At 42.8% G+C, this 26,740-nt stretch overlaps 1 protein-coding gene across 1 annotated transcript in view; it reads left to right on the forward strand.

Moving 5' to 3' along the window:
* Positions 1 to 25,019, forward strand: part of RIOK2 (RIO kinase 2) — a 57,155-nt gene extending 32,136 nt beyond the window's left edge. The window contains exons 6-10 of the mRNA XM_077462346.1: positions 2,023 to 2,214; positions 2,616 to 2,708; positions 8,627 to 9,124; positions 11,841 to 11,937; positions 24,634 to 25,019. Coding sequence (XP_077318472.1) covers positions 2,023 to 2,214; positions 2,616 to 2,708; positions 8,627 to 9,124; positions 11,841 to 11,937; positions 24,634 to 24,795 — 1,042 coding nt within the window. The 3' untranslated portion in view covers positions 24,796 to 25,019. The remainder of the gene's footprint in view (positions 1 to 2,022; positions 2,215 to 2,615; positions 2,709 to 8,626; positions 9,125 to 11,840; positions 11,938 to 24,633) is intronic.
* Positions 25,020 to 26,740: the final 1,721 nt, after the last annotated feature.

Consider the following 26,740-nt stretch of genomic DNA (forward strand, 5'->3'; position numbering starts at 1 on the left):
GCAAACTACATGAAGAACAGGAACCTGGTTTCTGTGAATATTTTAATCACCATAAAGCAGAATTTTACCCATAACAACTTAATAAAATGTAATGTTCTTTAGCAAGCAACCTACATTCTGCATTAATAATTATGCTACCAAAATTAGTGTGTGCTATAAATTGCCTCCAGCATTACTCTAACGTTTGTTCTTGCTGGAGGCTGCCATTTTGCTGAAGCCCAGATCCCCTGAGCAGAAGTAAATAATAAAGCGCAACTAAACCCATCTATTTAATGGTTTAAAAAAGTTATATTGCTGGAATTGCTAACTCACATTTGTTTGTGTCCCTAAAGAGGAACTTTAGTCAGAAAATTAAAGTGATTGTAAAGTCTTGTGTTGTTTGTTATATTAAGAAAATGAAAAAAAAAACATGTTATACTTACCTGCTCTGTGCAGTGGATTTGCACAGAGCAGGCTGTTTCTTCCACTTCTGAGGTCCCTCTTTACTCTCCTGGCTCCTCCTTCCTGACGAGTGCCCCCACAACAATCAGCTTGCTATGGGGGCACCCGAGCTGAGCCACAGCTCTGTGTGTCCATTCAGACAGGGGGCCCCCGGCTAGGCCTTGCTCCCTCTCTCTCCTCATTGGCTCACTGACTTTGACAGCAGCGGAAGCCAATGGCGCTTTGCTGCTGTCTCAGCCAATAAGGAGGAGGGTCTCTCATGCAACATTTCTGGCTAGAGATGGGCTCAGGTAGGTATTAGGGGGCTGCTACACACAGAAGTTTTTTTTTTTTTGTGATGCATTAAGATAAAAAACAAACCTTCTGCCTTTACAATCACTTTAGTTTCTGCTAGATCACTTCAAGCTGGTCCCTTTTTGTAAAACATTACAAATAAGTGCCTATACTGTTTAAAATCCAGTAATACAGTCTCTCCCTGCTCTGCGCATGCTCAGTTTCTCTCCATTTTTAAGCACTGTCACGTTTTTAGAAGCTGATCTGCTGACAGCCATGAAGCAAAATGAAAGCCTTGTATGCTTTACAGTCAAGGAAACTGCTTCTTATCTGCAATGCCATGGTGCTACATGTGATCAGTTATGACATCAGCCATTTGATGGTTTGGCATTTTGGTTGAGGACACAAATGTGATGGTTTGCATTCCTGACATCCCAGGTATGTAACTTTTTTGAAACCGTTAAATCGATGGGTTTAGTTCTGCTTTATGATTTTACTGCTGTTCTGGGGCTTTGGGCTTCAACAAAATGGCAGCCTCCAGGAAGAAGAAACTGGATTAATGCTGGAGGCTATTTACAGCACACACATTTTAAAGTTCCGCTTTAACTAAACGGTCAACCCATCAAATGTCTGGTGTCATAACTGATCGCATGTTGAGCACCGTGGCAGTTGCAGATCAAACAAACAGCTTCCTTGGCTGTAAAGGGTAGGAGGATTTAATTCTGCTTTAAGGCTGTCAGCAGATCGGCCTCTAGAAATTCAGCAATGCCTAAAAATGGAGAGCAACTGAGCATGTGCAGTACAGGGTGAGACCCTGTATTACTGGAGTTTAAACAATATAGACACTGTAATAATTTACAGAGCTATACCTGCAAGAGGTGAGCTAGCATAACTTAATTTTCTGACTAAAGTTACCTTTGTCATTTTTCTTTGTAGTGTAATACAGGCAAATATTTTTTCAAATTCTAACTACATGCACTTTTACTAAGCACAGCACCTTGTAGCTCCTAACATTTTAAGTGATATGAGTTCAGCAAACAACTTATTGAGGTTCTAGCATTTTTCTCCCTGGTCCAATAAAGCGGGGTTGTTGTCTCAATCCTCAGTGAAGAGAATCCCATCATTTCATGTCATTCTCACCCCCTGTCACCAGTGGGTGGGGATCTCACTAATGGGGACCCTGAGAGCAGTAACATCCTGACTCTTGCTCCTCTCCATTATATTCAGATAAAGGGAAAAGTTTTGGCTAGAGCAGAGCTGTAATTGTAGAATCGGGACATCCTAACCGTTTTTGTTTCCTACTGTTAGGTGCCAGATTCGTCACTTGGATGACCCGGCGTCATTGTACAGTGAGTTAATGGAACTCATTGTCAAACTTGCTAATCATGGCTTGATCCACGGAGACTTCAATGAGTTTAATATCATGTTGGATGATGAGGACCATGTCACCTTGATTGATTTCCCACAAATGGTGTCTACATCTCATCAAAATGGTGAATGGTGCGTATTATGCTCTTATCAGAGTGGCAGAGCAGAGATATCCGTGGCTGTTCCCTTTTAAGTGTACGCTGACAAGAGATGTCCTTGGCTTAATTAAATGCAGCATTTTACGTAATGCTTGAACTAGCGGCCATTTACTGCTACATTATTCATGACAACATCAGCTACTTACTAATGGCATCATTTTTCTTTGTCTAGTAGAATCTTGGTGAAAACATAGATTTAGCAGCACTGCCAAGAATATGCTCAAGTGATTCATCGGTTTATATTTGAGCTGCAATACACTATTTTAATGTCGTATATCGGTGATCATCACTGAGAAGAGACCAATACAGTTGCAGATGAGCAGAAAACTGGGGTTTTCTGGAGCACTTATGTTTTCTTTTCTTCCTGTTTCTTAGGTATTTTGACAGAGATGTGAAATGTATTCGAGATTTCTTCCTAAAGCGCTTCAATTATGAAAGCGAACTCTTCCCAACTTTCCGGGATGTCCAGTAAGTACAAGCTTTCTCCTATAATTACTTTGGAAATACTCAATGTACTGTTATAAGTATATGTAGCCCTTATAGGAAATTTTCTGGCTACTTTGAGTATCCAAAGAATGTTCCAATTTGAAAAAGTAAAGTCTTGTACCTTTTTCTCGTTCTATATTCTGAATTGGTGGCTGGAAGGCAAGCGTGTAACTGTCCACTAATATGGCCCATGTGACCTTAGTGGAAGGTTGCTGAATGTAGTGGTTTACCTGTCACCTTGCCTAGCCAGACATCCATCTCTCTATCACTCAGACATAGATCAGTCCATAAGCTTTGTTTTTTGAGGGAATTGAACTTCCCTTGCTGCAGACTGTCACTCCTCAAGACTAGCTAATATGGTTGGACTAGCATGGTTAGGCCTGACACTAATTCAGCCAGGCCTCAGTGAACTGCCTTTTGCAGGCAGGGACCTCGGCCCCTGTGGTGTAGAATAGTTCAGGTACTAGCTGTCCTCTATTCAGCTACCACTCGCGGATAGCTCTCTTCAGGCCCTGCCAACCAGCCTGGCTGCAAAGACCTCTTTCCACTGCCCTTCCCACAGTCCTCTCTTCTGGTTCTTCACCCATCTCAAACTACAATCTACCAGTTCTCTCAGGTGTGCCTCCCCAGTCCTCCCAACTGTGCTCACTCACCAGCCCTCCTGGCTGCGACCAGTTGTCCTCCCTGGAGAATCTTAGACGTGTTCTCCCTCACTGTCCTCTCTTCTTGCTCTCTCATGTGCCTCCCTCTCTTTCCAGGATCACGTCACTCCTCCTGCATGCACCCGAGCCCCGGCTCGGGGTCCCCTCCCCCCGTCCCTACAGCCTCCACACTTTCTCACTTTAGGTCTTTCACCCGACAGCTTCTCCCACTGCTGGGTTGACCCCAGGCATTTAACCACTTATGGACCGCCCGTTGCAGTTTTACGTTGGCTTTTTGAAGGAGGATATCGTTGTTATGGCAACAGCTAGCTGCCATAATCCCTGGTATCCTCTTCTTCAGCGGGCAGTCCGCTACAAGATAAAAATGGTCTCTGCGGCGGATTCACCGCGAGATCACTTTTATCGGTGGTGGGAGAGGGCGCCAACGTGTAAAAATAAAAAAAATAAAAAGGTAAAATAAATAAAACAAAAAATATAAACTCGCCCCATCCCAGCAAGCTCACGTGCAGCGAACACATATGTGAGTAGCTCCCACATATGAAAACGGTCTTCAAACCACACATGTGAGGTGTCGCCGCAATCAATAGCATGAGAACAAGAATTCTAGCCCTAGAACTCCTCTGTAACCCAAAACATGCAACCTGTAGAATTCTTTAAACGTCACCTATGGAGATTTTTAACTGTAAAAGTTTGTCGCCATTCCACGAGCGGGCGCAAGCGTGACATGTTGGATATCAGTTTACTCGGCGTAACATTATCTTTTTCATTATTAAAGAAAAATGGGCTAACTTTACTGTTGTCCTATTATTTTTTTTAATTCAAAAAAATTTTTTTCAAAAAAAGTGTGCTTGTAAGACTGCTGCGCAAATACGGTGTGACCGAAAGTATTGCAACAACCGCCATTTTCTTCTCTAGGGTCTTAGAAAAATAAGTATGTTTGGGGGTTCTAAGTAATTTTCTAGCAAAAAAAAAACTGTTTTGAAACAACAAATCTCAGAAAGAGGCTCGGTCCTTAAGTGGTTAAGAACCGAGCCTCTTTCTGAGATTTGGTGTTAAAAACTTACATTTTTTTTTTTTGCTAGAAAATTACTTGGAACTCCCCTAAACATTATTATTATTATTATTATTATTATTATTATTATTATTATTTTTTTTTTTTTTTTTTTCTAACGCCCTAGAGAATAAAATGGCGGAGGTTGCAATACTTTCACACCGTATTTGCGCAGCGGTCTTAAAAGTTTCTTTTTTTTTATTAAAAAAAATAAGGCAACAGTAAAGTTTGCCCATATTATTATTATTATTATTATTATTATTTTTTTTTTTTATATATATATATATATATATATATATATATATATATATATATATATATATATCATAAAAGATAATGTTATGCTGAGTAAATTTGATACCTGACATATCACACTTAAAAATTGTGCCTGCTTGTGGAATGGCGACAAACTATTACCCTCCAAAATCTCCATAGGCGACGTTTAAAAAATGCTACAGGTTGCATGTTTTGAGTTAGAGGAGGTCTGGGGCTAGAATTCTTGCTCTTGCTCTACCAATCGTGGCGATACCCCACATGTGTGGTTTGAACACCATTTTCATATGCAGACACGGCTCATGTATACATTCGCTTCTGCATGCAAGCTCTGCGGGGGCAAGTGTGTTAAAAAATAAAAATTGGTGTCACCTTTATTCCTACTACAAGGGATGTAAACATCTCTTGTAATAGAAAAAAAAGAATGACAGTACCTCTTAAATATGCATATTTACACTAAAATGCAAAAAAAAAGAGCTATGGGCAGAAAGTGACGTTTTTGACCTTGTTTCCACCCTGCAATGGTATGGAGATGTGTGGGGGGGCATCTTCCCCCTCACTCTCCTTACCAAGCCAGGGAAAGGACCCGTTTGCCTCCGCCGCTACCAACGTCTCTGCTAAGGGGGGGGGCCCTCTCCCGTCACCGATAAATGATCTTGCGACGAATCCGCTGCAAAGACCACTTTGATCTGAAACCGGACCGCTCACTGAAGAAGAGGATTCAGGATTCAGGGTTATGGTAGCTTGCTGCTGCCATAATTTTAATCTTCAAAGTGCCAATGTATATCGGCGTGAGCCAGTCAGGAAGTGTTTTTTTTTTTTTACTTCCACTGTGCAGCTCGTTTTGCACAGAATGGCCCTGAACTTGCTCTTCTGGGGTCCCTCGGCGGCTGTCTCTGCTTCCTCTCGCAGGTACTTCTCACGTTCATGCAAGCTCCCTCGCATGGTGAGAAGCATCGGCGGGCGCGCTCCCGTGATACAGCCGGCGGATATAGCCGCTCGCTGTATCACACGGCCCGGCGCTCCGCGTCAGTGGATGTGATTGACAGCAGCACGAGCCAATGGCTGCGCTGCTTTCCATCCATCCACTCCAGCCAATCAGCGGCCAGACTGAGTGGCGAAGGATGGCGGGGGCGAGCGTGGGTTTTTCGAGGGGTGAGGCAAGTAAAAGGTGAGGTAAGTAAAACGGGGGGGCTCGGGGCGCAGGCAGTGTCAGATGTTTTTTCACCTTAATGCATAGAATGCATTAAGGTGAAAAAACATTTACCTTTACAACCCCTTTAAGGAGGTCTGCCCCCTGCCAATCCAAGTTGGGGATTGGTCAAGGCTCATCAAGACACCCCAGTCTCCTCCCCTCCCCTATTTACAGCACTTTCTAGAAGGAAGAGGGAGGTGACAGTGATGCTACCTGTGAGTCACCCTGCCCTGAGCCGCTCCCAGCCCAGAATAAAAACACAGGCCTAACCACCAGCTAGGCCTGCCTAAATTTTGCTACTCCGAAAAAGCCTCAATTTACTACCTACCTAGCTAGAGGGTGCTACACATGTATTACACGCAAAGCTTTTTCTGAGGGTGAAATTCTAGTATTATAACAGTATAGTGTTGTGCATTTTCTGCTGGATATTAACGTCAGTTCATCTTGACACAGCTGCGACCATTAGTTCACTCAACTCTTCTCTAGCGAACACCGCTATTGCATTTAAGCAAGCAAGTTAATAAATATTGACATTGAACCACTTAATGACCACCCTATAGCATATTTATATGTGTGTTTCTGCATTTTTGCATAGGTGGGAGTGTGCCGCTTCTGCTGTGATGCAGATGCTGATCAGCAGGTGCCAGCCAATGGCTATCCGCCGGCACCCGCCTATCGGCAAGGGGAGAGACAGGACAGAGCTCTGTTTGTGTAAAAAAACAATGCAGAGCACCATCCTGTCAGCGGGGGATGTGGTGGATTTTGTTTTCCTGCAAAGCAGGGGAAAAAATACAGCACATACCTTAGTAAAAACACCACACTGAATGTACACATATACACATGAACACTGGTTTGGCACACATTTAACCCTTTGATCACTTTAGATGTTTAACCTTTTCCCAGACAGTGTCATTAGTACAGTGACCGTGCATTTTTTTTTTTTTTTTTTTTTTTTTTTTTTAGAACTAATCACTGGATTAGTGTCATTGGTTCCAACAAAGTGTCAGATTGTTTGCTGCAATATCGCAGTCCCGGTGTAAGTTGCTGCTCGTCGCCATTATTAGTAGAAAAAAAATCCAGTGTATATACCATAGTTTGTAGATGCTGTAGCTTTTGCGCAAACAAATCAATATGTGTAATAGACTACGTGTAGTATTGTAGTAGAATACATATTGGCCTAAATTAATGAGGACATTTTATTTAATCTTTTTTCATTTTTTATTTCAATTTATAAACTTTATAAAAAAAAAAAAATATTGGATATGTTTTATAGCATAAAGTAAAAAAAATATATATATATATTTTTTTGCTAAATTGTCTTTGTTTTTGGCACAAAAAAGCCCAGTGGTTATCAAATACAACCAAAAGAAAATAAGCTCTATTTGTGGTGGGTAAAAAAATTATATAATGGACAGCATTGCATGACTGTGCAATTGTCAGTTAACCACTTCAGCCCCAGAAGGATTTACCCTTTCTTGACTAGAGCATTTTTTTTACTTCCTTTTTTTCCCACAAATAGAGCTTTCTTTTGGTGGTATTTGATCAACTCTGCATTTATTTTTTGCGCTATAAAAAAAAGCAATATTTTTTACTTTTTGATATATCCCCAAAAAGTATATAAAAAACTGATTTCTTCCACAGCCTAGGCCGATATGTATTCTACATATTTTTGGTAAAAAAAAAAAAAAATGCAAATAGTGTATAATGATTGGTTTGCGCAAAAGTTGTATCATCTACAAAATGGGGGATATATTTATGGCATTTTTATTATAATTTTTTTTTTTTTATCGGAACTGCGACATTATGGCAGACTGATCGGACACTTTTGACACTTTTGGGACCATTGACATTTATACACTGATCAGAGCTACAAATAGCCACTGATTACTGTATAAATGACACTGGCATGGAAGGAGTTAAACGTTAGGTGGCGAACAAGGGGTTAAGTGGATGTGTTCTAACTGTGGGGGGGATGGGCCCACTACAACATGACAAATCGCTGCTCCCAATGACAGGGAGCAGTAGATCCCTCTCATGTTGTGAGGCAGAACAGGGAAATGCCTTGTTTACATAGGCATCTCCCCTTTCTGCCTCTCCTTCCCGCAATTGCGGGCCGCCGGCGAACATCGAGTTCACAGCCGTGTATGCCGCCGGCAGCGCGCACACGTGCCCACTAGGTGGCAAATTTAAAGGAACGTACGGGTACGCCCTTTTGCCTGCCCGTGCCATTCTGCCAACGTAAATTGGCAGTCTAGTGGTTACGGTAACACAGTGCCGTATAGAAAAATGGGCTTGATTGTGAAGGGGGTAAATCATACAGAGGTCTAGTGGTTAAATGTTCCTTGCTATTTGCTCTATTAATGAGCAGCATTAGAATTGATATTTCATAGTCAGGTGTACATTTGAGGCCTCCACAATGTAAAGTGTTCCTAAAGAATATTGAAAAGTGTTTACATTATTGCTGTTTGTGTCTCCATTTGTCTCTCTTCTCGATCCCCCTTACTAGTTGGCCCATTGGTCCCTCCACCAACTACTGGCAATGATGTAACCACATATGAGTTATTGGCAGAGTAATTTACACTGTTCTTATTTGGATCCATCACAGTCCTAGATATTTAGTTTTCCCCCTTCAGGATTGTAAGCCTTGTAGTCTCTTCAAGTGTTGTAGCTGTTAGATACACGTTATTTGGCCTTTACTTTCATTTATTTGCTTTTTTAGGAAAGAATGCTCTCTTGATGTGGAGATTTCAGCTAGTGGCTATACAAAAGAAATGCAGGAGGATGATGATCTCTTACAGCCAGAGGGCCCAGATTGTGAGACGCAAGATGCTGGCTGTACTGGACCAACAGCTGAAGACTTTCAATTAGAACCTGATCTCTGTAACGATGACAAGAGCTTATCTGAAGCCATGCATGACACGTCACTGAGTGAATCCACACCCGCTTCTGAACCACAATACAGAAATGACAAATGTATAGACTTGTCAGACTTTCATAGTGCTTTGGCAGAACTAGAAGGTCAGACTGGGGATGGCAAACACAAGTCTATTACAGAAAACCCTGTAAATGCCAATGATGATGATGAAGACGAACTTAAAAAGGGAAGTTCAGATGATGATGTTGAAAGTCAAGACGGTGACGAGCAAGATGAACATGGAGATGAATGTCCGGATCTTGTAGCTCTTTCTGGGGCAAATAAAGAATTCAGACCCTTCAGGTAATTGACTGAGAGGCCTTGTGATGATGGTGATAATGAGATTGTATAGCCAGTTTATAGTATTAGAAGAACCTCTCTCTACAGTTCCGTAGAGCCACACAGGCTTTCCTTGCTGCCCCTCAACTCTCCCACTTGGAGTGCTGATTTGGAGATAATTGCATTTGCCTAGAATCAGGACAGATCCATATACTTGCAACCTCTGTGAAGGATGCATTCAATATGACTTGATTACATGATTGCTTTTTATGTCTGTCTGGTGTAGGCCTGTTGCACACGGGAATAAAAAAATGCTGAGTTGTTTACTGATCTGGACTGAGATGCATTGTTTTCTATGGGATATTTCACACAGCTGAGAAAAGATCGGTAATACAGTGACCAGTACATAGCAGTAAAATAAAAATAGAAAATTTTTCATTTGAGGGTAGTCGTTTACACGTTTTAATGTATAAGTTAGTATATTACAATACTGGCAATGAAGAAGAATTTTACTAGTCTTTTATGCTTGCACAACTTTACTCAACATTATTTAGGTCTTTACACACAGTTGTTGGCCCCTCAAAACGTCAAAAATTCTTGAGTAACCATCAGTAAATTGATGGCATCTGTGTGCAAGGGGCATAGTGTAAATTTTAGATTTTTCAGTTTTACATTTGCGCCTCCAAAATCTCACAATTTAGGATATACCAGTTTTTTGATTAGCCATTAGAGGGTTGTCCACAATTCAATACAATTGCCCATCCTTCTTTATAAACAAGTGTTGTGCTAGATGCATTTAGCGCTTGAGGATAAATAAATTTTCAATGGCTGGAATTATTCTGGCCAGTAAAATTAACGCCCAAGTGCTTGCTGCCTGTAAACGTGCCTTAACGTGTTAATGCTGCTACCGGGAGGAAAGTCTTTTAGGAGAGTTTCCAAAACATCTTCATGTGCATGAGGCCTCATCAGACATGATGAAGTGAGAGGAATTCTCTAAAAGCAGCACAGACAGAAATAATAATAATGCTTTTCTTTAGTAGAGGAAGTCTACCCTGTCAGATATTTTTCTGTCTGTGTCCTGGTGGCAGATTTCCCTCACTTCCACCCTGGTAAAACGACAGCATGTGAGGAGCAATCTCTCTAACAAAGCCTTGGATGACTGTAAATATCTGACTGGGGTTGTTATCCTGCCCCACTCTATCTAAAACTAGAAAAGAGTTTTTGGCTTGGCATGCATGTTAAAGTGGAACTAAAGGGAGCCAAAACTCGGTCCTGTGTGCCAGTCTTTGACCATCTTGGTTGGCCAGTGTAGGATGACATCATTCCAGTGCATGCGCAGGAGGCCGTCATTCTGGCACACAGGGACCAGGATGGTGTTGACAGCGAGAAGGTACGTAAGGGCATTTTATTGCAAAAGAGGCTGTGTATGTTGCATATACAATAAAAATCTGAACAATCAGATCTGTCGGTGTGTCTGTGTACCTGTACATCCCCTACGGGCATGCAGATACACTGACAGGTCTAACTCAATGAACTACAAGCCCACAACCACAAAGGATGTCGTGCCTTGTAGTCCATTCACACACACACACAGCTGTGTGAAGGAATGACATGGCCAAGTGGCAAGAGCCCTGTACTGCCCTGAACTGATTTTAAAAAGTGACAGCTAGTACGGGAGGCCGCTTCCTATACTGCTGCCAGGGCAATATGGGAAGTGGGCCTCTCCTGGCAGCCAGCATGCTTCAAGGCCTTCCAGCTCTAAAGGTTGTAGGCAGGCCCTCGACTTCCACACTGGGGAATGCTGGTCCTGCATTTCATATGATATTGGAATAACTGCAATCAACCAGTCCTGCAGTTCAGAGGAAGCCTGCAGGAGCGAGGGATGTGGTACGTATAGCTGCTTTTATGGGTTAAAACAAGTATTCAACTCTTGCAGTTTTGGAGAGAGGGGTCACTTTGAGGAGGGTCCAATAATGATTTATCTTCCGCTTTAAAGTGGTATTAAAGTTTTTTGGCTTTTTTTTTATTTTTTATAACAAACATGTTATACATACTTATGTGTAACGTGTAATGGTTTTGCTCAGAGCAGCCCCAATCCTCTTATTTTTTTGGTCCCATGCCGGTGCTCCTGGCTCCTCCCCCTTGACCAGCGCCCCCAGATAGCAAGTTACTTGCTATGGGGACACTGGTGCATACTTGCTCCCGAGCCCTGCTCTGTGTCCATAAGACTCACAGAGCCTTGCCCCGCCCCCTGCTCTCTCCTCATGGTTGTGATTGACAGCAGTGGGAGCCAATGGCTTAGTTGTCTTAGCCAATAAAGAGAGGGAGTTCTGGGACAGCCGAGGCTCTCATTTACATATCTGGATTGAGATGGGGCTAAGGTTGAGTATTAGGGGGGCTGAGGGGGGAGGGGCAGCACACAGAAGTTTTTTTTTTTTTTTACATCCATGCATAGAACCTTCGGCCTTTACAACCACTTTAAACAGGCAAAGGTAACCATAGTGGAGGTGTGCTTTTTCTCATTCTTGACATTTTATTTCTACCAAAAATCATTTAGTCTTACAAAACATTTGAATTACTGCCTCTTTGTCAAAGCTGATTCTTGCATGTCTTGCCAGAGACAACAGTCAAATATGAGAACCATGAAAACTTAAGAGGACTAGTGTCACATATGAGTTTAGATTTATTAAACACTCTCCATACATATAACTAGATGTTTTCTTTGTTTTTGTTTTTTTAGAGATGAAGACAGTTTGCAGCACATCAATGCACACAGAACCAGGACTACAAGTTTAACATCAGTGGGTACGACCGGGAGCTGTTCTACTATCCCACCAGTAAGTTTGCACAATCAGCTACTCTTCTGTCATTTTCTTATTTACAAAGTCTCGCTTTACAAGGAGTAGTTATTCAGAGCAACCAGCTCTCCGTTACCATGCATCTCTGTGATGGTAAAATGATTTTCTTGCTCTGGGATACTGTAATTTGTACATCATCATTGTTGGTATATGGCTTTGTTAAATAAACCTGACAGTCCACATTTAACTGCTCAGGGCCCCCTTCTTTCTACTTGAAAATCTAAATCCATTAGCTAGTTCACAAACAAAAATGACTTGACGTCCTTAATCAAAATGGATGAGTTCAGAGCATATTCATTTCTTACTTCTGAATTTATGTTTTTAATGAGAACACTCCCTACTTTGCGAATATTCCCCGAAATAAAGTCTACACTGCAGTTGTCCGTGAAACACAAATCATATTAATGGCAAAGCAGTTTTATGAGTCTCTTCTGGCTCTGGAAGGGGAAAGAAATTATTTTCTGTATTCACATACAGAATAATATATACCAAAAGTAGTCTCAAATATATCATGATTGTACGGTATGTAAGCAGACCCAACACTCAGTAAATAAAAACGACTCTATTTACTGTTATGCTGCAGCTGTACAACAATAAAATGTGTAGGAAAAAAAGTTTTTCAATTTTGAGCAAGCATGAGATGCCGTTGATGGGCCTGATTCAGTCTGAGTGCACCTGCGTGAAGCTGCTCACAGGAGTCTTGTAAACGCCAAATTCTCTGATACACATAGGTTTCAGTATTTATGCTGTGCTGACCTATGGACAGTCCTCAGATCATTCAAGTATTTTAGGTAGGTGCAGCAGTCCACAAAGTGTCAGTAAGTATTGACATCTGCATTCACCCACAATAATAGACGTCTCCAGGGAGCATCTGTGGTTATCGCACCCTAAAACCTTCCAATGCAGATAGGGGAAGTCAACTGGGCTCAAATCCTTCCATGCAGTTCTAGTCTTGCCACTTGTATAAATGGAAATCGACTGCAGAAGGAGGTATTAGAGATTGCAGTGCATTTGTGGAAGTAGGTAGATCGAATAGGGAATTGACCACTGCTGACCAGGACACCATTTCCAAATTGTATTTACCCCATTTTGTAAGAAGAGCATCCATGAGCATAAGGTGCAAGCTGATAGCTATGCGATGGTGCTTTTGGTTTTATAAGCAGTTTGCTACAGTTTTTAGGTGCATTAACACAAGGTTAAATCAAATACCAAAGTATGTACAGATGCTTGCAGTTACTCTATATAAAAATTCAAGGTCTTATTCACATGCTGGCAAAGGGGGCAATAAAACCAGGCAGCTGATCTGCATTTTTACTTACCTCCCATCTAAAACCTAACATGATAGCCTGAGGGGTTTGTACATATGCTGCAATGCTTTGCAGCTGTAGAATTTTTAACTTGGCATATCATGTTTTAACGGGGGGCACCAGCTGTCAAACTCTCCAGTTGAACTCAACCTGACCATGTTGCAATTGTTTTGTCTTTACCTCATCTTGCTTCATTTCTGAGTAAGGGCTTATAGACACAGTTTGAGGCTCAAATATTCCCTAGTGTAAAAATCCCAGCATTTTTCTGTGCCTCAGGAGCCAAAAATGGCATGTACAGCTGCTTATAGAAGTTACATAGGTTGGGAAAATACATAAGTCACTAGTAATGGTTGTACTTGGACGCACCACCCGAGGCTCTTTGAATAAAAATACTGGTATTTTTACACTAGAGCATATCTGTGGCTCCAATGGTCCATTTGCATCAGCAATAACACTTTTCTCAGCTTCACTGCATGTATGTTGAAGAGGCATAACCCCTTTTCTGCCTGGATGATCAAACCATTTATGGTACGTGGGAGACTGGTATAAATATCTTAGAAGATAATGGGGTTTTGTCTTTTTATTCAAGTTCTTAAAGCGGTAGTAACCCCGCTGACGTGTTTTTTGTTTTTTTCACACCTGCAAGGCAAATGTCATAATGAGCTAGTATGCACCGGGTTTAAAGGGTTTGTAAAGGTAAATGTTTTTCACCTTTTAATGTATTCTATGCATTAAGGTGAAAAAACATCTGACAATGCTGGCGCCCCCAGCCCCCCCCCCCCCCCTTGTTTTTACTTACCCGACCCCTCAAAGTCCCGCGCTTGCCCCTGACCTCTTCGCCGCTCACCCTGGCCGTTGATTGGCTAGAGTGGGTGGATTGAAAGCAGCGCAGCCATTGGCTCTCTCTGCTGTCAATCACATCCAATGACGTGGCACGCTGGTGGGCAGGGCCGAGTGATGCAGCAAGTGGCTACAGCCACTTGCTGTATCACGGGAGCACGCCCGCAAGCACTCCACACTATGTGAGGAAGCTTGCATGTAGTTGTGGAGTCCTTGCAGGAGGGAGCTGAGACAGCCACAGAGGGACCCCAGAAGAGCAGGTTCAGGGCCACTCTGTGCAAAATGAGCTGCACAGTGGAGGTAAGTATAAAAAAAATAAAAAAAATTGCCTTTAGTGATCCTTTAAAATTAATATCCATCCAAAATGACTTTTGTAAGATTTAGGTAGAATGGTAATTTCTCTGCATTTCCTGTCCCCAGGGACACAACGGGACTAGTAGTGAGTGTAATTCTCCCCAACAGGGGCACAAATGTGAATAAAAATCTCCTCCACTCTGAGGAAAAAAAAAAAAAAACCTAGGAGAAAAAGTTCTGATTAGAGTTCTGCTTTACATAAGCCATCATGGTACTGCTCTTTAGCTAATCATGGGAAATTAACCAAGTGCATTGAATAGTGTGTGCATGCTGGATTATTGTGGGTTTGTACAACAATCTGATCATTCACTTCCATTTGCTTCTCTCTGCATTTAAAGTGATATTAAAGCTTAGTTTATTTTAAAAAAATAACAGACATGTTGTATATTACCTACCTGCCCTGTGCAGTGGTTTTGCACAGAGCAGCCCCGATCCTCTTTTCAGGTCCCCCGCCAGCGATTCTGGTTCTTCCCCCCCCCCCCCTCGAGCAGTGCCCCCAGAGAAAGCCGCTTGCCCTGGAAGCACTGCTACGTGCTTGCTCCCAGGCCGCTGCTCTGTGCGTCCATAAGATCAATGGACTCCCACTGCTGTCTCAGCCAATGAGAAGGGAGAGTCCCAGGATAGCCGGGTTTCTCGTGAACATCTTTGGATCAGTGGAAGTTCAGGCAAGGCTTGGGGGTACACGCGGAGGTTTTTTTATCTTCATGCATCTATGCATGAAGGTAAAAAACCTTCAGCCTTTACAACCACTTTAAGGTTACCTGAGTTTAATTTGCCTAAAATCTTACATACAATCTGTAAGCCAAAATACTTTTCTAAAAACTAAGTGCTGTACATGACCACCAGATGGAGCTAAGTAATCTGTTAATAACCAAGTTCTCAGCAACGTGACCGTTTATATCCTTTTTTTTTTTTTTTTTTATGTGGGATTTTTTGGCTTCTGTTCTATCTGTAAAATGAAGTTGTTTTTCTGTACCAGGAAGTGATAGCATATAATATTGAAATATGACCGAATAAGATAAGTTGTTAAATATGTTGCATTTATTTTTCTGTTAGGTACTTTTTGGTATGAATTTTTGTACATTATTAAGCAGGAACAGATAGTGATTTTTTTTTTTTTTGTGCCTGTCAGTCTGACCTGAAAGTGAACGTAAACTTCAGATGGAAAATATAAACAAAGAATATCCCTCTATAGTGTGCATTTGTCTCAATTAGGAGCACTAAGTTTCTGTCTTCTGCTTTGTTCCTCTATCAGTATGAGTCGTGTCTGACAAGTTTTCCTGACACCAAGAGGAAAATGGTGACCGGGAGCTTAATGACAGCCTTCCCCCTCCCCTCCCCTCCCCTCCCCTCCCCTCCCCTCCCCTCCCCTCCCTTCCCCTCCCTTCCCTTCCCCTCCCTTCCCTTCCCCTCCCTTCCCCTCCCCTCCCATCAGCTCTCAGAGGTATCCTCCCTGAGCTCTGCAGTTTGTAATTTCAACTCCCAATGAGGCCAGTTAGTAGGTATATGTGAGCATTTACAACCACTTTTTAATGCCATACGTGCATAGATTTCTAATACATTCCCCCACCCTCACTAAACAGCAGGAGTGGAGGAATCTTCCCCTGCCAGCTAATGCTTTCAAACAGCTGTGGCACCCATGACTGTCTAAATACTCGAATAGTGACTGGATCTGATAGGATGCGGTCATATTTCAACCAACAATTTTTTTAGTTGAAGTTTGCCAAACTGGGTGGTGCTAAGAGGAGGGGTCGCCCATGGCTTTAATTTTTAGCCCTGTATGGCTAGCTTAACTCCCAGCCTGACCATTTGAATTGTAGCAAAAATATTACCTTAATTACATGACCACTCATTTTGGAGTTTCTCTTACTTTAGATTCTTGGAGGCAGTGGTCATCAACACAAATGGGGGGTTAATTTCCCCAACTCCTCACCACTCTGTACGTAACCAAAAAGGTGTTGGCTTGAGATACACTTTACTAACGAAATACATTCATGTGCAATCCTTACCTATATTCTATGCTGCAAACATTATTTGGCATTTTAACCGCTTGCCGACCGCCGCATGTACATTTACGCCAGCAGAATAGTACGGACAGGCAAATGGGTGTACAGTTACGTCCCTTTAAATTTTCCTCCATGTGGTCACGTGCGCAACCCTGCCACGAGCTCCGTGCATGTGATCGTGGGTCGCGCGGACTGTCCGTGGGGTTACCCACGATCATCTCCCGGAGAGAGAGAACGGGAAAATGCTGATTTAAACGAGCATTTCCCTGTTCTGTTCCGTTACCATCCTAGTGACACTGATCATAGCTCCCTGTGATCGGAAGCGGTGATCAGTGTCATGTCACACATAGCTCCTCCCCCCACAGTTAGACTCACTCCCTAGGACACACTTAACCCCTGCAGTGCCCCCTCCTGGTTAACCCCTTCACCGCCAGTCGCATTTACACAGTACTCAATGCATTTTTAATCACACTGATCGCTGGTATAAATGTGAATGGTTTCAAAATAGTGCCAAAAGTGTCCAATTTGTCTGCCATAATGTCGCAGATTGGCGCCATTACTAGTAATAAAATTATTAATAAAAATGCCATAAAACTATCCCCTATTTTGTTGACGCTATAACTTTTGCGCAAACCAATCAAACGCTTATTGCAATATTTTTTTTTTTTTTTTCCCCAAAAATATGTAGAAGAATGCGTATCAGCCTAAACTAAGGAAAAAAAATGTTTTTTTTATATATTTTTTGGGGATATTTATTATAGCAAAACGTAAAGAAAATTATTTTTTTTTTATTTTTTTTATTTGTTTATAGCACAAAAAATAAAAACCGCAGAGGTGATCAAATACCACCAAAAGAAAGCTCTATTTGTGGGGAAAAAAGGACGTCAATTTTGTTTGAGAGCCACGTCGCACGACCGCTCAATTGTCAAAGTGACACAGTGCCGAATCGCAAAAAACGATCTGGTCTTTGGCCAGCCAAATGGTCCAGGGCTTAAGTGGTTAACATGTCTAAATTGCAGCAACCTCAAGCCATTGAATATTTAGGAGTTCATATCCCTACTACTCTTTCTAAACTGTTGGATCTAAACTACACAGCCTTGCTTGGCCTCATTCGCTCTTGCCTTAAATCATACAATAAGCCTATTATCTCTTAATTTGTCCCTTTTTGAATGTCAATAAAATGGACACACTGCTCAAATTGCTATATATTTTTCAAACCATTCGGATAATTCCCCCCTCTTGGGTTCTGTACTCATGGTAACACACTTATGTTACTTTATCTGACAGCACAAACAAAATCACACTTTTCTTGGCAAAATCTAGAGGTGGTGTGGCTCTACCTCACATACTCCTATACCATAAAGCATCTTGCTTTCTCAGAATCCTTGATTGGTACCATAACTGAGACTCTAAATTATGGACAGTCCTGTAAAAGGACCTTCTCACTCTTGACATCACGTTAATACTATGGACCGACCTGAAAGACAGACCACATACAAATGCTTTGCCCCTTCTGGTGAATTCTACTCTCCGTATATGGGACTCATATGTAGGGCAAGGTTTACTCACGTCGAGGCCTAGTCCACTAGCACCTCTTTTTGAGACTTTTGAATTTCCACCTACTCTTCGTCAATCTCGTTTTTTTTTCTGTTTAAAAAGGAAGACAGACCGCTGCTTTGTCACAGCCTTCAGAATGGTAAATGAATTACACTGTCTTAACTGTTAGTGTCCTGTCCTAACCAGGCTAGTGCTTGGATGGAATACTCCCAGCTCCAACATAATCTCGCCGCTAATATACCTGCAACTGCCCTAACCAGAACACTCACTGATTTTGGCTGCTTGTTGTCCCAGTCTGCCAGGCTGGGACACCCCCTGTCTCGCATATACCAAGTTTTGCTGAACACCTCCCTACCACATGCCCCACCATTCATTGATAAATGGGAACAGTAACTTTATGCCCCAGGTAAGGACTTTGAGTGGACAAAATAGTGACATTCACCTATAAGATTTCCATATCTTCTAAAGCACAACTATAAGATCCTTGCCAGATGGTATCGTTGCCGATTACCTTGCATAAAATAGATCTGTCTATTCCAAACACCAGCTGGAGATGTTTTAAGGCCCCAGACACCATGAATCGTATATAGAGCACTTGCCCACTCATAATGCCTGTCTGGGACAAAATACTTCACCTCTACTATTATTAACTCTCTCCTCATTACTATAAGATTAATGTTGCCTGGATCTTATAAACAAAATAAAAAGTCTTCTTCGACACTTTGACTTCTGCACGCACTGTGGCGAAAACCACTCTGTGGAATGGGTCTGTAAAATGGATTCAGTTTGCCATCTGGAATATTTCATCTCCTGACTATACCTCGACATGGTCAGTCTGGAATCCCTTCCGACATTCCTCTAAATTTGGGTAGGGGATATTGCAGCCAAAGACTTACATTAGCACAGATGGGCTGCATGTACACAGGCTTTTGAGCCTGAAAGAGGGGAGAGAACTGGCTGTCATGTCTGCATGGGCTTTTTCACCCCCCCCCCCCCTTCCTGTTTTTACTGACCGAGAGCTGTGCATTCAGCGGTATCTCTTGTGTGCCTATTGGCCTGAAGAAGAAAAACAATTAAAGGCACAGTTACAACAGCTAATGGGAGAGGGGAGAGACTGTACTGAACTTTAGGGAGAGTTGCAATGGATTCTGGAGCATGCTGTTCCCACACAAAATGGCCCCATAGACTGGTATACAGGGAGAAATACAAATCCCAGCAGGCTTTACTGACGGGAAAGTAAGATTCCATTTTGTGTCCTGAGGTAAAGGTGAGTCCATGAGGGAGTGAGAGACACAGATGTGATCTGAGGGGCTGCTGTTACCCACGGAGGGGATCCATCCAACCATAGCCCCAGAGGTCGGCATGCTGATCCTGCAACAGTTCCAGGAGTCGGACAGTGAAGGGCATCCAGCCTGAGAGGGATCTCGGCTATATCTCCAGGTGTTCCTGACGGCGTGGGCCGATCCGGTTACAAGGTGGCCAGTCTGGTTTTTTCGGGGAACTGGTCGCAGGACGGGTGAGTGGGCGTTTTGCCCATCTTTAAAGACACGGTAGTCAGGCAACATTGCCTCACCTGTGCCCACATTTGTAGGAAAACTTGCACCCTGCTGAACAGTCACTACATTCCACTTTGCCTATCAGGATAATTCTAGCATCCTACATCTCATTTTTGCCTACCAGGATACTTTCAAGTATCCCTTTGTTTATCCTGCTCAACAGGACACCAAGTGCACCAACGCCATGCTAGCTGATTATCCTGGATATCTCCATTGTGAGGACCCTTTCTGTTACTCCTTCGGTATCAGTAATTTAGTAATCCCAATGACTACTTTTTAAAGGAGAACTCTCACGTTGGGTATTAAAGTGATAAATTGCATTTGTTTTCTATTGCCTCACATTTGATTGCCTGCCTGGGTCTGTGATTTCTGCATTTGAGGGAAACTGACTGTTAAGTCAGATCAGTTCCCCTTTGTGCCTGAGTGCATAGGCCATGCTAGACCTATTTAAGTTGTTTGACTGTTATTTTGAAGTCTGCATTTTGGGTTTGATTAACACTATTAAATACCACAGTTTGTCATTCTTGACTATTGAGTTACCAGATCACTGTTTGATTGCGGAAAGTCTCCCAGTAAATAAATTTCCTGTTCACTACATCTGTGTCTGTTTTACTGTGTTTGCCAGTACACTGTTTGCTAGGTGTGCCAAAGGGGCTGAGACAGTTTTTTGGGGTTGAGAGGGGGGCTGAGACAGTTTTTTGGGGTTGAGAGGGGGGCTGAGACAGTTTTTTGGGGTTGAGAGGGGGAGCTGAGACAGTTTTTTGGGGTTGAGAGGGGGGCTGAGACAGTTTTTTGGGGTTGAGAGGGGGGCTGAGACAGTTTTTTTTTTTTTGGGGTGGGGGGGCTGAGACAGTTTTTTGGGGTTGAGAGGGGGGGGGGGGGCTGAGACAGTTCTTTGGGGTTGAGCGGCAGAGTAAGAGACTGAATAAAGCAGCTCCTTCGGGGGTATCGCTACATTTGCCCTCCTACCTTTTGATCTCCTTGTCATACTACTTGCCATCTTTGTTGAATATCCAGTTTTATCTCTCCTCGTAGTGCTTTTTTTTTTTTCTTCCTCCCCTCCCCTCTACTTTTGTTTGTCTACCTAAATGTACTGGTTATTGCAACGTTGTTCAGACTTTTACATGTTTGTCTGGTTATGTTATGTAAGCACCTGAGGAGGGTTTCCTTCTTGCTCTCCTCGATGAAAGCCCTCTTCAAATGAAGGTCATTCAATATTTTCTCTGTTGGTATAGGCTTAACCAAAACGAGTCAAATTTTCACCCTTTATCCCCATCTGGAGATTTACTTTTTACTCCCATTTTAGTGAGTGAGTAACATTCTGCCACAGTGACAGCTGAGGCCATGACAGAACATGAGGGGGAATTTTACAAACAGGGATTCAGACAGCAATAAAAACTTCTCTAACCCTTTTCCCCTCGACCCAAACTGCAGGGAAAAGTTTAAGCTGGAATCCTACTTTAAACATTATAACATAATATTATGAGGTTTAAAAGACGCTGTAGATGTACACATGCAGTTGGTGAATGTATATTCACAGATATGAAACTAAGGTATCTCCAGTGCCACAATGTCTTGTATTCATGACTGCATTCTGGACTTAACTTAAAAATAAAAAATAACCTCCTCTGATCATTAAATAAAAATAAAATCAGTGTGTGTGGCCAGCTTTATTCCTCCACAGTATGACTAGTTGCCAGGATGCTCCTGCATCTGGCCTGAGTGATGGAAGGCATTGTAATGTGTTCTCTGTGGGGAATTCATAACTCACCATGTTCTCAGAACATTATCAGTGTAGGAGGAGGTGAGACAATGCTCTAGAGCTCCACTGTTTACTGCTCCACACAAATCTCTCCCAGTTTGCCAAGCAACAAGAGGACAAAGGGGGTAAATTCAAGACTAGCAATATGAAATGTGTAGGAGTCACATCTAGAGCATAGAAGCCAGGAAATCTGAGCCTGTTTACAAAAATGAATTCTTTTAAATTTAGTTTGCCGGAAATGTGCACTCAGATATGACAAATTTGAATTTAATAGTCTGAAATACTCTTATTTTCATCCTGGTGTTTCTCTTGAGCAGCTGGCTGCCCTGCTAGATGGACATGGAATTGTTGCATTTAGAAGCTACAGGCCAAGTGTTTCAGGTTCTGAGCACTAGTTTTGAGAAAGTAGTTTGGCACATAAATGTGATAAGAGCCAAAGATCCTCCCCAAACAAATGTGTGGAGACTGCTTTAAAAGCCTAATAAGCTTATGTGCCCCTCTCTGATTTAGTTTCAGTTCCTGTGTCTTGGCTTTCACTGACTGCACGGCTAAGTTAGAGCATTCTAAATGGGCAGTGGATTGACAGCTGATCTAGGTCAGCAACTCTGAAATTAACTGAAACCATCTTATAAGCAGGACAGGTAGGCAATGAGCATTTTCAGAGTGTTTAGTTGGGAATACTCCACGGGTTTAATTGACCAAAACTGAAGAGTGCAAAATCTGGTGCAGCTCTGCATAGAAACCAATTATCTTGCAGTTATCTTTTGCACTCTCCAGTTTTAGTAAATGCAACCCCCATGTTTCTTTCATCACAGGTGGACCATCGGTGAATTACTGGTGCAACTGTGTTTAATGCCGCGTACACACGATCAAACTATCCGGCGGTCAAACCGCCAGAAAGTCCGCCGGACTTTCCGAACGAGCGGACCTGCCCACACACAACTGGACTTTCCGCTGGACTATGGCAGGAGTCCACCGTACTTATGAAATTAACGGACTTGCCCACACACAGAGGAAAGTCCGTTCATTTTGAACGTGGCTCCAGGTAGCTGAGACTAGCGAAGGAAGTCATTGACACATAGCTGGCCCCGTCACCTGGTATGGACTTAAAGGGGAAGCCCTATGCCGAAAAAACGGTGTGGGGGTCCCCCCAAGGTCCATATAAGACCCTTATCCGAGCATGCAACCCGGCTGGTCAGGAAAGGGGTTGGGACAAGCGATCGCCCCCCCCCCCCTTCCTGAGCCTTACCAGGCCACATGCCCTCAACATGGGGGGTGCTTTGGGGAAGGGGGGCCCTGCGGCCCCCCCACCCCAAAGCACCTTGTCCCCATGTAGATGAGGACAAGGGCATCTTCCCGACAACCCTGGCCGTATTATTGGAATCCGGGAGCCCCCTTTAATAAGGTGGCCCCCAGATACCGGCCCCCCAACCTATGTGAATGAGTATGGGGTACAATGTACCCCTACCCATTCACCTGGTGAAAAAAATGTAAATGAAACACAACACAAGGTTTTAAATTAATTTATTGCACAGCTCCGGGGGTCTTCTTCCGTCTTGGGGGGGGGTCTTCTCGCCGGACTCCTCTGCTATCTTCTGCTCTTTTGCTACCTTTTTTTACTAGCGGAGGAGCCCAGTTTTCTTCTTCGCCGCCGTCCGGGGGTCTTCTTTTGACTTTGGGAGTCTTGTCCCCCTCTTCGGGGGTCTTGTCCCCCTCTTCGGTTCTTCTTGCCGGGCCTCCGCTTTCTTCCTATAGCTCTTTTACTAGCGGTGGCCCGGTCTTCTGTCGCCACGCCTTCTCTTCTTCTCCTCTTTTCTTCTTCTTCTCCTCTTCTTCTTCCTTGAGATGTTGACTTAACGCTCTCTCTGGCCGTAATGACAGGGACGCGTTGTGCGGCGATTTGTATAGGGACAATGGATACACCGGATAATGTCCCCGCCCCTTATAATGTCACAGCCCCAGCATCCTCTGGAACTCCGCTTGCTCGTCCCCACCCCATTTCCTGACCGGCCTGGTTGCGTGCTCGGATAAGGGTCTTATATGGACCTTGAGGGGGACCCCCACGCCGTTTTTTCGCTGTAGAGCTTCCCCTTTAAGTCCATACCAGGTGACGGGGGCCAGCGGCGTGTCAATGTCGCCGCCGAAGGCGGCAACATTGACTTCCTTTGCTAGTCCCGGCTACCTGGAGAAGTGTTCAAAATGAACGGACTTTCCTCCGTGTGCGGGAAAGTCCGTTCATTTCAAAAGTCCGGCGGACTAGCACACAGATGGCCGAATTGTCCGCCGGACTCTGTCTGGCGGACAATTTTTGAGTCAAAACTACTTTCTAAGTCCGCCAGACTTTTAGGGGAAAAAAAGTCAGCTGGAGCCCACACACGGGCGGATTTTCCGGCAGACTCTGGTCTGCCGGACCAAGTCTGCCGGATAGTCTGATCGTGTGTACACGGCTTAACACTTTTCTGTAAGACCCCTTTCAAACGGGTGCTTTTCAAGTGTTTTAGCACTAAAAATAGCACCTGCAAAGCGCCTCTCAAGCCACCCCAGTGTGAAAGCCCAAGTGCTTTCACACTGGGGCGGTGCACTTGCAGGATGTGGGAAAAGTCCTGCAAGCAACATCTTGGGGGTGGTGTATATACCTGCATAGAAGTATATGCAGGCAAACTATGCGGGTAGACCGCAGCACGTTAGTGTCAAATAAGCCATGGGTCCTCCTGTTTTTAAAGCGGACCCAATCAGACCCCCATTCACATCTATGGCGCGACAGGTGTAAATGGACTTGTGTGCTTTTACACCTGCCTACCTTCAATCTGCTCCACTAAAAAAAAAAAAAACAGAAGGGGATCCATCGTGTTCCGTCTGGGCAGATCAGAGTGCCCATAGAGTAGAGCTGGCTCTGTCAGTGTCTGCTCTGCATATGCTGAGTGGGCACAGACCTGTCATCCAACCACTCAGCTCATTGTGGCACACGATCGGCTACCAATTTGCTAAAGTAGTCATCACTCGTCAGAATTTGAGCACCCCTGATGTAAATGCTTGAATGTTCATAGCCTGGCCACAAGTTCATTTTTTGCATAATTGCAGTAGCAGTTTGCTGATGACAGTGGCTGCTGTCTCCTGGAATGCTCTTCCCTTTTTGCTTAACTGAAGATAAGAGAGACACACTCACAAATTTCACCTCTTGTTCAACCACTGGTGTAAACTGATCCATGATTGCATTAAATAGGCTGCATTTGCAGAAGAAGCATAGACCTTTTATGAAATTAATACATATATATTTTTTGTATGTGTTCTAGGAGCTTGTGAAGCAGAAGGTGAAGAAACAGTTAACAAAGCAGCAGAAAGCATCTACCAGAAGAAGACTACAGAAAGGAGAAGCCAATGTGTGCACTAAACAGCGCAGAGAGAATATGTTCAATATTAAAAGCAGTGTCGAATCTGCCAGCTTTTGGGGATAGCTGAAATAATGATTTTTATTTTTTTATGCTTGTTTGCTGTAAAGTAAACCTCAAAATGAAATATTTGTGTAATTCTTCCACCTCTTTGGTTTTCCTACCAAAAGCCAGGCAGCATTCAGGTTCAACAAATGTTACATGCCAAAATTCAGATATATTTAAATGGATTTACTAATTGAAATATGTGTGTTTTACCTGTTCATTAAAGTTGTGCTAATTTTAGCCTTCTTATTGTGTGCAGGAGAATTTTTTTTCTTATTACGATCTCATATTCCCCTGCAAATAATTGGGCATTTTGAGATGTTTAGACCCTACTCACACCACTGTGCTATGGTAATGCATGTGATGATGTACATTAATCTGCATTGCTGTACTGCTGTGTAAATGTCGCCCCAATGCATCTGCTTTGAAATGTGCACCAACACAAATGTGTGCTGCAGGTCTGTTAAATGCACCCCAATGAACTGCCCTGGTGTGAATGAGCCCTATGTGAACATTATATTCTACTTGTGAGTTTAACCCTTGATTTGTGAGGAAGCAAATATATATATATATATATATATATATATATATATATATACACACATTTATGTTAAAGTTTGATTTTACTATGTTTCTATGTAATTGTTTTTTCAGTGTTGCAATACCCACTTTAGTTTTTGTTTTTACCAAATTGTTATCTGCTAAAAAAAATAAGAACTTAGAAGTTCAGAGATCTTTAGAGGCTTATTTTAAGAAAACTTTAGTAAAGGGGGAAAAAAATGGCAATAGCAGTGACTTTTGTTTGTAGCTAGGCACTACTTGTAATGACCAATAGCTTCACCTCAGTTTTTGTAAAAGCCTTTGATTGAACTCAGCCTTACACATTTAGGGTACTCCTTCCTATGGTTAGGAATGACATTCCATACAATACCGGCTTTCTGCACCCACCGTAACCCCTTCGTGTACATGGAGCTTCATGGTGACATTGCAGCACCAATAAATGTAACATCTGGGCTTTTTATTAATTTTCAATAGTGTAGCTTGAGTCCAGAATCTGATTACAAGTACTGCAGTGAAGCTTGCTAGCACATTATTGCTTTAATGTTTTTCAGACTGAGCTTTATGTAATAAAAGCTGAGCTCGGAGACTAGGCACCTTCATACATCAGTATCCCAATGACACTTTCAGAAAAGTTGCAGTGAAAGTATGCCCAAAGGTACATGAAGATATACAGTCTGCCTGAATAATACAGGTAAGTTAACAGCAGGTGTAGAACAGGTCGCCAGTGAAAACTGTAGTACAAGATCCTGCACACAGCTATAAGTTCTGATGCTTTTTCTGAATACAAAAACTGCTCCCATAAGATGGTTTGGGAACATGTTTTGGCCATGTACAGCCTTAATCAACGCCCATGGAAAGGTAGAAGAAAATGACCCTATGTAGTTGGGGGGGGGGTGTTTAACAACCACCTCTAAAAAGATTGGGACATAGAAATTGGTATAATATGGTAATGATTGGTCCATGAAAACTGCACAGGATGTAGGGATAAGGGTAAGGGACAGATCTGATGGGAAGGGAGAAATATAATGGAGGGTTGGGAGGAAGAGGAGATTGGATCTGCACCCCTGAGGGGCACTAGGCAGAAAGTGCTTGGCTATAATCACTTGACATACAGTCAATCCCATAAAACCAAGTTGTGTGTTATTGCCATGCTTATTAACTTTGATTCTGTCCCCAGGAGGCTCGAGTTTCACCCTGTGAAATTTGGGATGCTCCTTTTTGACGACTGGAGCGGATGGCTTGGGTGAATCTCCTTGACTGATAATAAGAATCTTTTGGTACGTTGTTTGGTGATGAGGAATCAGTAATTGAGGCTCTCGCTAGGGCCCTCTTTTATGAAGTGACATTAATGTTTGGCAGTTGCCAAGGGTAGTTTGATTGCTTGAGGTTGCAACTGGTTCAATGT

Source organism: Lithobates pipiens, unplaced genomic scaffold (genome assembly GCF_037356315.1).
Source record: "Lithobates pipiens isolate NorthernLeopardFrog02 unplaced genomic scaffold, aLitPip1_a1.2 Scaffold_3, whole genome shotgun sequence".
Taxonomy (NCBI): domain Eukaryota; kingdom Metazoa; phylum Chordata; class Amphibia; order Anura; family Ranidae; genus Lithobates; species Lithobates pipiens.